Below are 12,844 nucleotides of genomic sequence, written 5' to 3' on the forward strand. Positions count from 1 at the left end.
CATGCAGTGTCAAAGGAGCAGCTTTCTGTCCAAACTTTCGGAAACACAAGATTACACAACATTTGAACATCACACCATCGCAATGTTGACCAGGCCACAATCTGCATAATGCATCGTGTATTCTCTGTCCTTTAAACTTTATCAGGTCAAGGTTGTTAAAATGTCATCGAACAAATGATTACGAGCTAAGACTCGATGCAGCTGCGTGGTTATTTTTATTTTATTTACATGTACATGCACGTATATCGCCGCAAAAGTAGCGTTTACAACGTGTGCTACTTTTGCAAATAGAATTGTATAGTATCTCAAACAGTGTTTACAACTGACTGGGCCGAGATGCACGAACCGAAAGTGGGTGCCACCCAAACGGGAGGCAACGAACCGCGGGGTCTGATTGGTTGAATTCACAACAAATCTCAATTTCAACCAATCCAACACCGCGGCTGGCTTCCACCCGGTTGGTAACTTTCTCGTGCACATCGTCCCTGGTTACAAAAAGTGTGTTCGCATTGGTACACTTCTAGTTGAAAGTGTACAACTAGCTGAACTTCAAGTGGGTCACATTCCGGCAGGTGTATTGATAATAAAATTGGCACTCCCTTGGCTTTTTAAGCTGTCATGAAATAACAATAGCAGGGCTCCCCATAGCGCGCGTCCCTGAGTCCTATACGCACTAGAACCCGAAAACACGTACTAGAAATATATGGAGGGGGTCCCTGGACGCACTAGATTTTAAAAGAGCGGGTCCTAGGACGCTGTAAATTTTATTTTACCGCAGATACCATTTTCAGACTGCAATCAACACTTCGTAGCACACTATACATGACCACAATGTTTTTATAAGTACACTGGGACATTTCGACTTTTGGACCCTTGGGACCCTCTACAATTCTGCAGTGGGGGTCCATGAACCCTCTAAAAATTAAAAGTGGGGTCCCGGGACGCACTAGGAGGGGCGTCCGTGGGGAGCCCTGAATAGCATAACGCACAACAAGTCGCGTAAGGCGAAAATACAATATTTAGTCAAGTAGCTGTCGAACTCACAGAATGAAACTGAACGCAATGCCATTTTTCAGCAAGACCGTATACTCGTAGCATCGTCAGTCCACCGCTCATGGCAAAGGCAGTGAAATTGACAAGAAGAGCGGGGTAGTAGTTGCGCTAAGAAGGATAGCACGCTTTTCTGTACCTCTCTTTGTTTTAACTTTCTGAGCGTGTTTTTAATCCAAACATATCATATCTATATGTTTTTGGAATCAGGAACCGACAAGGAATAAGATGAAAGTGTTTTTAAATTGATTTCGACAATTTAATTTTGATAATAATTTTTATATATTTAATTTTCAGAGCTTGTTTTTAATCCGAATATAACATATTTATATGTTTTTGGAATCAGCAAATGATGGAGAATAAGATAAACGTAAATTTGGATCGTTTTATAAATTTTTATTTTTTTTTACAATTTTCAGATTTTTAATGACCAAAGTCATTAATTAATTTTTAAGCCACCAATACCAAATGCAATACCGAAGTCCGGGCTTCGTCGAAGATTACTTGACCAAAATTTCAACCAATTTGGTTGAAAAATGAGGGCGTGACAGTGCCGCCTCAACTTTCACGAAAAGCCGGATATGACGTCATCAAAGACATTTATCAAAAAAATGAAAAAAACGTTCGGGGATTTCATACCCAGGAACTCTCATGTCAAATTTCATAAAGATCGGTCCAGTAGTTTAGTCTGAATCGCTCTACACACACACACACACACACACACACACACACACACACACACACACACACAGACACACAGACACACACACGCACATACACCACGACCCTCGTTTCGATTCCCCCTCGATGTTAAAATATTTAGTCAAAACTTGACTAAATATAAAAACACAACACACGAGTGGACGTATATATTGATATAATTGCGACTTAGCCCAACGAGTCCCTATAGCTTGTGTACTAAAGGATAGGGCTGTACGGCTAGTGTGAATAGGCGTTCATTTAAAGGTTAAATGCGTACACCGTCATAGAAGTCAGGACAAAACGGTTAGGCAACACATACTTAACTGAAAATGTATCAAACGAGCATTAAAACTGTCTCTGAATTGATTTTCCTTATCACCTATCAAATGTATCTTTGACAGTCGATTACTCAATTGTAGGTTTATTCGTGATCCTACTTTTTAGGGCAAATATTATTGCTATAGTATCAACGGCACACGCACTAACCTTGAACTCAAGACCGGTTTACTGCACTTGCACGTGTGTTGGTGTAAATGGCTGGATTGAAATGTTTCTTAAAGGCATACTAACGCACTCCCGTGTTTACAAAGTGTAGTTTGCCCACAATCGATGTCAAACGCACCATAAGACCATATAATGACGATATGTCACCATGCGCGGACCATAATACATGCATTACAGCTTGTTCTAGCCTCTGAAAAAGTGAGGATGTCAACAAAGCCGCGGTGTTCTCTCCCTTGCATCAACGTTACATGTGTTGCCAAATCTATAAATAGGACGATCCAGATCAAAATGAAAATTCAAATATCTCAACATTTAAGGGGTCCTAGACCACAATATTTTGCAGGGAACTTAATTTAGTCTGTCTCCAGCTCTGGGTAAAGCAATTAGCGTGTACAGTCATCGAGTACATATGCCTTTAACCGCAATGTCATCACAAATTCCCAACCTTGGGCAATTAAAGATTCTGTATTCTGTATTCTGTATTCACAGACATTTGTATTTACACTGTGTTTACATTGCATCGTATTTACACGCATTGCAGAAGGTACCACCTCAGCAGAGCGCACAACAAGAAAACAGCAGTACTTGGCTGGATGCGGTGAAACGGCTTTACCCAGACATGTTGCATCGTACCTACTGTGTCCCCCCTGTGTACTTTAACCGCTTGCGCTACAAGAAAGTCTCATTCGAAGGACAGCACGTGTTTGTACATGAACACAATGCACACGTGGGGCCTCCCACAACACGTGCAATACCGAGTACATCAAGCAGCGTTCCTGATGCACTTCACATACTGTCAACAGAACGGACATCTCAAGTTCGTGGGGAAGGTTCCATACACAGAACCCGTTCTCTTGACTCCAAGCTGACAGCACCATCGACTTCTAAGGATATCCACCATGTAACTGCGACTACGAAGCGCTCAGCTTCAGACCCCTGTGGCGTTGCTGCTTTGTCAGTAGAAAAGTTGCTAAAGAAGAGTGGTGTTAGCACTTGTGTAACACAAGCAGGGGCAGCAAATTCTTCAGCTTACCGATCCTGCATAAGCGGTTCAGACACAGCAAAGGCAGGTGGTGTTAGTCCACGTGCTAGTGTCTCAGAGCCACTCCGCTCAGTGGCCCCAGCAACAGCATCGCCGAATTCATCATCTTGTCGACCATACACTTGTGGTTCAAAGACATCAAAGACAAGTGGTGTTGGTCCATGTGCCAGTTTCAAACAGCCAGTTCGCCCAGTAGCTCCAGAGGCAACTACAGCAAGTTGTTTAGCTCGCCCACCCTCCACGAGAGGTACCAGCGCTGCATGTTGGAAACACCCCTGCGCTATGTGGACTGAAGAGCCTGGGCCAGACAGCAAACGATCGCCCGTAATTGAGAGTGACTTTCAGGATGACGCTGCGCAGCAGCTGGTGCTGAGAAACCTGCAGGAGCTTGGAGAGCTGGGAGACCAAGAACACAAGGTGATGTTCATCCTGTCCCAGGTCAACTTCTCCAACTACCTCAACAACCCCTGCTACGCTGCAGCAGCCCAGCAACTCCCGCGTCCCGAGGATCTTGGCCAACAAGATTGCCGCGGTGACTTTGACATCGTCATCATCCATCGTCAGTACGGCATCCTAGTGGCAGAGGTCAAGTCTGTGGGTAGGAACACCAAAAGCACAGATGCCGATGTGAAGAAGAGGGTAGAGAGGGCAGTAAAACAACTGGACAAGTCCAGGCGAATGATGTCACACTTGGTTGGAGACATTGCCCCTAAGATGCCGGTGAAGACAGCGTTGATCCTGCCTTACGTCAGCCAGACCTGTTTGCAGCGTGTCTTGGAGGCAGATGAACAACTGAAGCAGGTAAGCTGTTGATCTGAAGTCACAATTGATCTGACTGTATGCATTATTAAGACCATTGTGTTGCTATTTACGAAGGGCAGGTAACAGGCATAACATTATTTTTTTGTAAGCACTCTTAATTAATCCGTACCCACTCATATGGCTAGCTCTATCTGATCAGGTACGGATATATCCGATCAGACTGTTAGCTTCAGTCGCTTCCTGTAACGTCCATCTAACGCCTGCATTCCAGCGTGTTGATACACAGTTACGACACAGTGGTGACCTGCTACAGCACAGCTGGTCTCGGCTAAAAAAAAATCGTGGTCAACATAGGTGGGGTAGAAAGTGTTAAATGTTCGCAATCTAGAGAGTTTAGACAAGACATTTGTTATGTGATCCATTCAATTTGTTTTTAGGCTAATGTGAATACTGCAGCGGCTGCTTCATCTCTGTGTTTGGTGGTTTGCTTCAAACTTTGTCTCCTCAGAGCGAACACTTGTTTAAAACATGGCCCGTCAAATCTGTAGTAAATGTATAATAAAACAACAACTGTTTATGCATTATGCTGTTTCAAAAGTAATTTCTAAAAAAATACACAAGCCCCATGGGAATGTGGAGGACAATCCACCTTTTTTTTCTGAAACCATTTCATGCTCTTTGAATACATTAAAATCACATACATATTACTCCTGTTTCAGAGTGTCCAAAGTTGCTTGGAAGCCGAATCCGCATGTACAGTGGTGGACATGGCAAAACTATGCATTTGTTCTGACGCTCTTCGAGACCCTCAGGGACCACGTGAGAATGACCCCTGCATTCTGCCCACACAGCTGACCAACTGGTGGAGATGCAGAATGACCTGTGCCGTGGACAACAACATGACAGATGATGTCTACACCGAAATAATAGCAAGGTAACAGTAATCGTGTCGGCCATGACACCTCCCGTGAGCTGCTGAATATCTCTGGCATTCTTATGGGCAAATTATTCTTGATTTTCAGACTGGACAAATACGTGTACGAGATTGTTGTGTCTATATTCACCTGGACTAGGGAGCAGACAGATTTGTGGCGGGTTTAACCTTGCTAGTGAAACAATCCGTCGATCTTTTTGTGGAAAATATCTTCAACCCAGTCTTTGTTTATTAGAATAGTTCCCGACAGAAAACCGTGTTTCGCTCATGGTATACAAAATTAATGTTACATCCCGGCCGATGGCTCATGTGACATTTAATCCGTTGACCAACAATGCCTAAAAATATGATTGACTTCATCCTCAACAAAGCCTCGGCGTGTTCCACTGACTTATGATGTGTCCTCGTTTATAAGTTTTTTCTTTTCTTCATTTTTTCATTTTCATTACTTTATTGTCCCATCGCTGAGAAATTCGGGTCGCTTCCTCCCAGTGGAAAGCTAGCAGCAACGGAGTCGCGCTACCCAGGTGTCTGCGTGTTTATGTGTATTCAGCCACCTGCACTTATGGCAGAATGACCAAGGTCTTTTACGTGCCATTGTGATGACACGGGGGTGGGACATGGCTTCCGTCTCTGGGTCTGCACATAAAGTTGACCCGTGTCCGTCAGCGGGCTAAAGGAATGCAGGGGGTCAAGTCTGGATACAAACAATGGACAGGGGGAGGGATTGCTGTTGTAAATTACTGTCTTTACACCCCCGGTATAGGGGTGTGTATAGGATTCGGTCGATGTGTTTGTTTGTGTGTTTGTGTTCGCATATAGATCTCAAGAATGAACGGACCGATCGTCACCAAACTTGGTGAACAGGTTCTATACATTCCTGAGACGGTCCTTACAAAAATTGGGACCAGTCAAACACACGGTTAGGGAGTTATTGCTGGATTAAGATTCTACAAGGACTTATAGAGGGACATATTAATGGTCAAAGGGAAATAACCTTCTCAGTTGGTGGCAGTGAGAATGGGTGCAGTGAGAATGGTTATTTCCCTTTGACCAACGGGGGTGTTTTTCCTACCTCGAAGGAATTTCTTGTTCTGTCTTTTTTCCCCAAATTGATCAAGTCTGAAAAAAAAGAGGGGAGGAGTGCTCTTGTAAATTACCTGTACCGATGCATTTGTCTCTCCTTTTTCTCTGCGATTGATCAAATCTGGATAAAAAAAAGAGGGGGGGGGAGGGATTGTTGTAGGAAATTACCTGTACCGATGCATTTTTCCTGTCCTTTTCTCAGATTTGTGGGCCCAGCGACAACAGTGAGTGTGTACTGCGTAAACTGCCCGATAAAAGAAATCCGCACAGAAGGTCAGGCATTGTCCGAGCTGGGAAGAAGGGTAGCGCGTGTGGTCCTTACTACAGACCAATTGGACTTACTGAACCAAGCGCTTCCTCGAGTTTTTCTCGCCGGGCCTCCAGGTACTGGCAAGACGATTGTGCTTGTTTTAGTAGGTCTGAAATGGTTGCGTCAACGTGAAGATGTCTACGTCGTCAGTACACGCCCGGGGAGCTTAGCAGTGTCCTCACTCATCAAGCATCAGTTGGAGAAGACTCTACAGGAAGACAACGATGCAACCACAAGTCCCGGGAATGTCTTTCTCCTGCATTATGACTTCTACCACTGTGAACCTGCTGTTAAGAAGGCTGTCGCAGATCTTTCAGTAGCGTCAAAGAGAGGAAGGGAGCTTCATATACTGATGGACGAGCCCGACTTCCGGGATGAGTATGTTCTGAATTTTGATTTTTTTTCTTCCTGCTTTCTTCCTTCGGGGTGGGGTGGGGGGGGGGGGTAGCGGTGGACATGGGGGTTGTGTTTGGTGGAGGCAGCAGACTAAGCTTTGTTAGAGATGATTGGCAAAGAATCAAGTAGAGCAGATACAGAACAAGAACAAGGCCAAGACGAAGTGGATTGATTGATGAGGCAGTGGAGATGGGGGTTGAGTTGGGTGGAGGCAGCAGACTTAGACTTGCTAGATGTGATTGTCAAAGAATCAAGTAGAGCAGATACAGAACAAGAACAAGGCCAAGACGAAGTGGATTGATTGATGAGGCAGTGGAGATGGGGGTTGAGTTGGGTGGAGGCAGCAGACTTAGACTTGCTAGATGTGATTGTCAAAGAATCAAGTAGAGCAGATATAGAACAAGAACAAGGCAAAGACGGGGTGGATGTATTTTTAGTGTGACGAAAAACGAGAGCATATTCTGTATCGGCAGTAAGGGTAGGTATGGGATAGTTTTTGTTGTTGATGACGGGCGTTTCCAGGGAATATGTGACGCTCCACCACGAAATGAGTCGCATGTCACCTCACGCGGTTCTGCGCGCGCTAGGCATAATATAAGTCCGGGGGGTGTCTAGTAACAGTGTGAAGGTCACCATAATCACAGGCTTATAACTCAAAAGGTGTTCACTCTTTTCTAAAACGGTTTTCACCACTGGATAGAGAATACAAAACTCTTTAAGAAAATGTAAACATATGAAAATCATGATAAGGTGACATGCGACTCATTCCGTGGTGGAGGGTCACATATTTGAGTGCTTATTCCATTTACATACTATGTCACTTCCAATGCCTCAACAGAATCGCAATGAGGTTGCATGGGATAAGGATTATGGGTTGAGCGGGTGTCCCTAAGGTACATTGGTTTCCTATCGTACTGACAAGCTCTTTCTCTTCCAATACCTCATCAGGATTCTGAAACCACGATACCATGAGTTCTTCGAAGCCCTGGCAAGCAGAACAACAAGTTTCCACATGTGGGTCACCAGTCTCGTCAGCACGGGCTCACCGTCATTCCTTGTCCCCAAGATGCTGACAGTTCCGCTCCGTTATCTGCCTGTTGTCCACCGAGAGATCAAAATTAACGCAACCAAAGTGAACATCGAGCACTCATTCGTAGATTACAGTGTTAGCAGTGGTCCGTATCCAAGCGACGGTCCCAAGGTCATCTATCTCAATCACCATGGAGACGGGCACACCACAGAGTGGCCTGAGGACTGCTGGCAATGTGGCCACAACATAGGCAAGGTGCTAATTCATCGGCTGCATGTTGGTCAAACAGGTACATTTCATTTCATTTACTTTCGTTTGCTCTATTACCCCAATGCTGGGAAATTGGGGTCGCTTCCTCCCAGTGGAAAGCTAGCAGCAACAAGAGTCGCGCTACCCAGGTGTGTGCGTGTTTAGGTGTAATCAGCCACCTGCACTTATAGCAGTATGAAGGAGGTCTTTTACGTGCCACTGTGATGCCACGGTGGTGCATGGATACCGTCTCTGAGTCTGCACATACTGTCGAACCGGGTCCGTCCCTGCCGGGATTCGAACCTGTGACCTATAATAATAATAATAATAAGAAGAAGAAGAAGAAGAATAATAATAATAATGATAATAATGATAATAATAATAATAATATTAATGAGAGCTTATATAGCGCGAACCACAGTGAACTGTGCTCTCCGCGCTTTACATATATTACTATGAATAAAAACCATACTATTTAAACATCAAATACATATAATGATCACAAGTCCAGTGCTCTACCAACTGAGATACCCGGCCCCCGAAGCAGTGATTCATCATTCTTATCTTCTCCAGACGTTGCTTACCCAGTTATGTGAGCAAGGATAGTAAAATCAAATTCCTTACGAATGAAAAAATACATCGTAGGAAATAAAAGCATGCCTATTTTTTCCTACTCTGTTAGATTTGCAAAATGAAGCAGTGATTCGTCATTCTTATCTACGCCATACCTTGCAGCGAGGATAGTCAAACCAAATTGTTTCTAAATTAAGGCCGTAAGAAGAAATACATCGTAGGAAATAGAAGCTTACCTATTACACTATTTCGTCATACTCTGCCGTCGCGATATAACCTTGAATGGTTGAAAACGACGTTAAACACCAAATAAAGAAAGAAAGAAAGAAAGAAAGAAAGTCATACTCTGCCAGATGTACTTCCCAAACAAACAATCTTACAAGAAAAAAATAAATAGTTTCTGGCTGCCAAGTAGGCTAAGAACCTAGTAAAACAAATATAGCATTTGAGTGCAACTCTGTTAGCTCTGTATTAATACACACTTAAAAACTGTATCTATTTTTCCCGTCTTACTGAACAGGTAGCGCAAGCACAACGGATCCTGCACCATTGCAGTTCAGAGACGTGTTCGTCTTGACAAGGAGCGTCACTCTGCACGATGAGGTCAAAGATGACGCAGGCAACGTGACGTCAGAAGCGAGTGGCGTCATCCAGGGTCTTCGATCTGAAGACATCCCGGTGAGCGTGCCAGCGGAGAACTACGTGCGCCAAATGTCGGAGACGGAGCGACAGGCCTGGGAGCGGGAGGTGGAGTCCATTGCCATAGCCCAGAATGACGTCGTGACTGCCGCCTGGTATGGTGACGTCAGAGGGCTGGAGAGAAATACCGTAGTATGGCTGCCTCACCGACGCCTCAGGGTTGACGATCATTTCACGGATCTGCAACTTGAGCTGACGGACAGGGTAATGATTGTGTCACGAGCCACCACGCAGCTCATCGTTGTGAACCGGCTCGACATGGCCTGTGATCAGCCAGCGTTATCAAAATGACTAAGTCTTCTGAAGAACTGTAAATCCCCTTCGCAAACCATACACTAGTTTTAGTTTCTTTTCCCCTCATTCCAAAGAGAACACACAGGTCATCGTTGTTAACCGGCTAAACCCGACTAGAGGTCACCAAGCGTTGTCAACATGAACGAGTCTTCTGGAGAACTGTAAATCCCCTTTGCAAACCATACCGTGGTTTAAGGGTAGTATCACTTGCAGAGTCCCAATCAATGAGAAAGGACAACAACTAGACAAACCAAGGAGTCTTTTCTTTACCCTGCATTCCACGGAGAACACACAGGTCATCGTTTTGAACCGGCTCAGTAAATCCGACCTAGGGGTCAGCCAGCTTTTTGAAAATGACCGAATCATCTGAAAACTTGAGTCATAGGGTTTTTGGTGTACAACTGTACAAAATAATAATTAATACAAGACAACAACGGAACTGGGTAAAGGAGCCTGTTCTTGCCCCCCTCCCCCCCCCCCCCCCCCCATTCGTTTTATGCAAGACGATAGAACTGAGCGAAGTTTTGAAGTGTCGATCACAAATAGTACGTCAACAAGAACATTGGACTCAAATCTACCTGATTCATTCTTTCCGAGAAGTTTCTTATTTATTTATACTGGTCTGGTCGTTTTGTTTCAGAAGCTCTGTAAAATTGTCTACCATTTAAGAATTCCTCTTTTCTAGGAATAATTTGCTCAGATGTGTTGGGGGTCTTCAAATGGGGGCCAGTGTAAGATTTCTCCTTTTGACATCACATGGCACCTTGACTTCATGGCTGTCTCCCAGTGCTGCTCGGATGGGGTCTATGTCGACCAAAAGAGTGGGATTCCCTGTAGGTGGAGTTCATGTAGGGGGGGTTCCCTGTATACAGGGAATCCCACATGGTGGAGTTTTTCAATAAAACCATACTCGAATTTCTAAGAAATATCAAAAAAGATCGAAAAACATCCAATTCTACCGATGTCGCTAAGCACCACGTGACTATCAGCGATATCAGCGAAACGCTACAGGAACTACACCCTGTGGTATTCCCTGTATACAGGGAATCCACCTACAGGAACTCCACCAACAGGACATCCAACTCTTTTGGTCGACATAGACCCCATCAGCCCCAGTGCTTGTGAGAGGCTGTTCTAGGGGCTCTGGTGGACCTGCTTGAGCAAACTGCTTTCACTTATGTATCTATTTTGTATAGAGTGAAGTTTGTACAGTGAAACCTCTGTTTAAAGAAACTACAATTGCAGTGGAACCCCCCCCCCCCCCCCTTTGAAGACGGCCCAATTTGTAGACTCCCTCCCTTTGAAGATTGCCCAATTTGAAGACTCCCTCCCTTTGAAGATTGCCCAATTTGAAGACTCCCTCCCTTTGAAGACTGCCCAATTTGAAGACTCCCTCCCTTTGAAGACTGCCCAATTTGAGGACTCCCTCCCTTTGAAGACTGCCCAATTTGAAGACTCCCTCCCTTTGAAGACCGCCCAATTTGAAGACTCCCTCCCTTTGAAGACCGCCCAATTTGAAGACTCCCTCCCTTTGAAGACCGCCCAATTTGAAGACTCCCTCCCTTTGAAGACCACCCAATTTGAAGACTCCCTCCCTTTGAAGACCGCACAATTTGAAGAATCCCTCCCTTTGAAGACCGCCCAATTTGAAGAATCCCTCCCTTTGAAGACTGCCCAATTTGAAGACTCCCTCCCTTTGAAGACCGCCCAATTTGAAGACGCCCTCCCTTTGAAGACCGCCCAATTTGAAGACTCCCTCCCTTTGAAGACTGCCCAATTTGAAGACTCCCTCCCTTTGAAGACCGACAATTTGAAGACTCCCTCCCTTTAAAGACCACCCAATTTGAAGACTCCCTCCCTTTGAAGACTGCCCAATTTGAAGACTCCCTCCCTTTGAAGACCGCCCAATTCGAAGACTCCCTCCCTTTGAAGACATTCCAATTTGAAGACTCCCTCCCTTTGAAGACTGCCCAATTTGAAGACTCCCTCCCTTTGAAGACCCTATTTTCTCGGACTTTTCGTTCATAATTATCCTCTGTAGATTTACCCCCGGCCTTTTTAAGACTCTCTCCTTTTAAAGACCTGATTTTCGTAGATTTTCGGGGGTCTAAAGGGGAATTCCCCTGTATAAGACTCTTGTACATAAGATCAGACCTAGATTTCTCAGACGTTTTCTTCTTCAGTGTCACTACTAAATTGGTCTTCTTTTTATGACTTTTTTCAAAGATAAAACAAAATTAAAAACAATTTTAGGACCGTATGTGTAATTAGTCATATGCTACTGGGAATATTGGACTTATGTTCATTTTTTTTCAATCAAATTCCAAAATTATTCGCCATACTTGTGTTTCTGTTTGTTCTGTCTTTGTTGTATGGTTATAGATCACAGGCACTTGATGTAAGTAGGTCACACACGTGTAAATGTTGTGCCCAGTCCTTGTTTTTGTTTCTGTTATTATTTTAGTTAGCAGGTCTAGTTGAGCACGTATTAAGTATCATGTACCCACTACTAGTCATTGTGCATTTTAGTTAATGGACTGATGATGTCATTTGTATGGAGTCGACGCACGTGCGAGGATATGTATGTGTGGGAGGGGGGGGGGGGCGCGGGAGATGGAAGCTTGCTGTATGTTATGTAATGTATATATTGTGTGTGATACGTGGAAATGTGATACTATTTATTTGCATGTATGATACAGGTACAAATGTGATAATTGTAGGCTTATACTAGTGATTACTGTGTGTGATACATGAAATGTGATATGAATGCTGTTTTTATATGTTATACTCTTACTTTCTCCCAAGCGCAAGACAAATTCTTCTATGAAAATTGAAGCCAATAAAATTTGAGTTGAGTTGAGTTGATATGAATTATAATGGAAATCTTAGCCATGAGTATATTATTTTGATCATTGATCTGTTAAAGAAGAATAGAGCTGACACTTCACAAGATTTCTCCTTTCTTTTTGGTACGTGTGTGTATGTGTGTGTGTGTGTGTCTGTCTGTCTGTCTGTCTGTCTGTCTGTCTGTGTCTGTCTGTTTCTGTATGTCTGTATGTCTGTCTGCGTGCCTTCAGAGAAAAAGTGTGTGTGTCTACCTGAATATTTTTAAAATGTAATGCAAGTACACAAGTCATATTGTTAACACAAGTTATGGTTCCAATTAAATTCATATCAACAGCAAAACAACAACATCAACAACAACAACAAGTC

General features: G+C 44.0%; 1 protein-coding gene across 1 annotated transcript in view; it reads left to right on the top strand.

Annotated features, from left to right (window-relative positions):
• Positions 1-11,852, top strand: part of LOC138980130 (uncharacterized) — a 12,399-nt gene extending 547 nt beyond the window's left edge. Inside the window, exons 2-6 of the mRNA XM_070352943.1 lie at positions 2,798-4,099; positions 4,780-4,994; positions 6,283-6,768; positions 7,735-8,105; positions 9,159-11,852. Of these exons, the coding sequence (XP_070209044.1) occupies positions 2,798-4,099; positions 4,780-4,994; positions 6,283-6,768; positions 7,735-8,105; positions 9,159-9,628 (2,844 nt within the window). The 3' untranslated portion in view covers positions 9,629-11,852. The remainder of the gene's footprint in view (positions 1-2,797; positions 4,100-4,779; positions 4,995-6,282; positions 6,769-7,734; positions 8,106-9,158) is intronic.
• The last annotated feature ends 992 nt before the right edge of the window (positions 11,853-12,844 follow it).

Source organism: Littorina saxatilis, linkage group LG11 (genome assembly GCF_037325665.1).
Source record: "Littorina saxatilis isolate snail1 linkage group LG11, US_GU_Lsax_2.0, whole genome shotgun sequence".
In the NCBI taxonomy this organism is placed as follows: Eukaryota; Metazoa; Mollusca; class Gastropoda; order Littorinimorpha; family Littorinidae; genus Littorina; species Littorina saxatilis.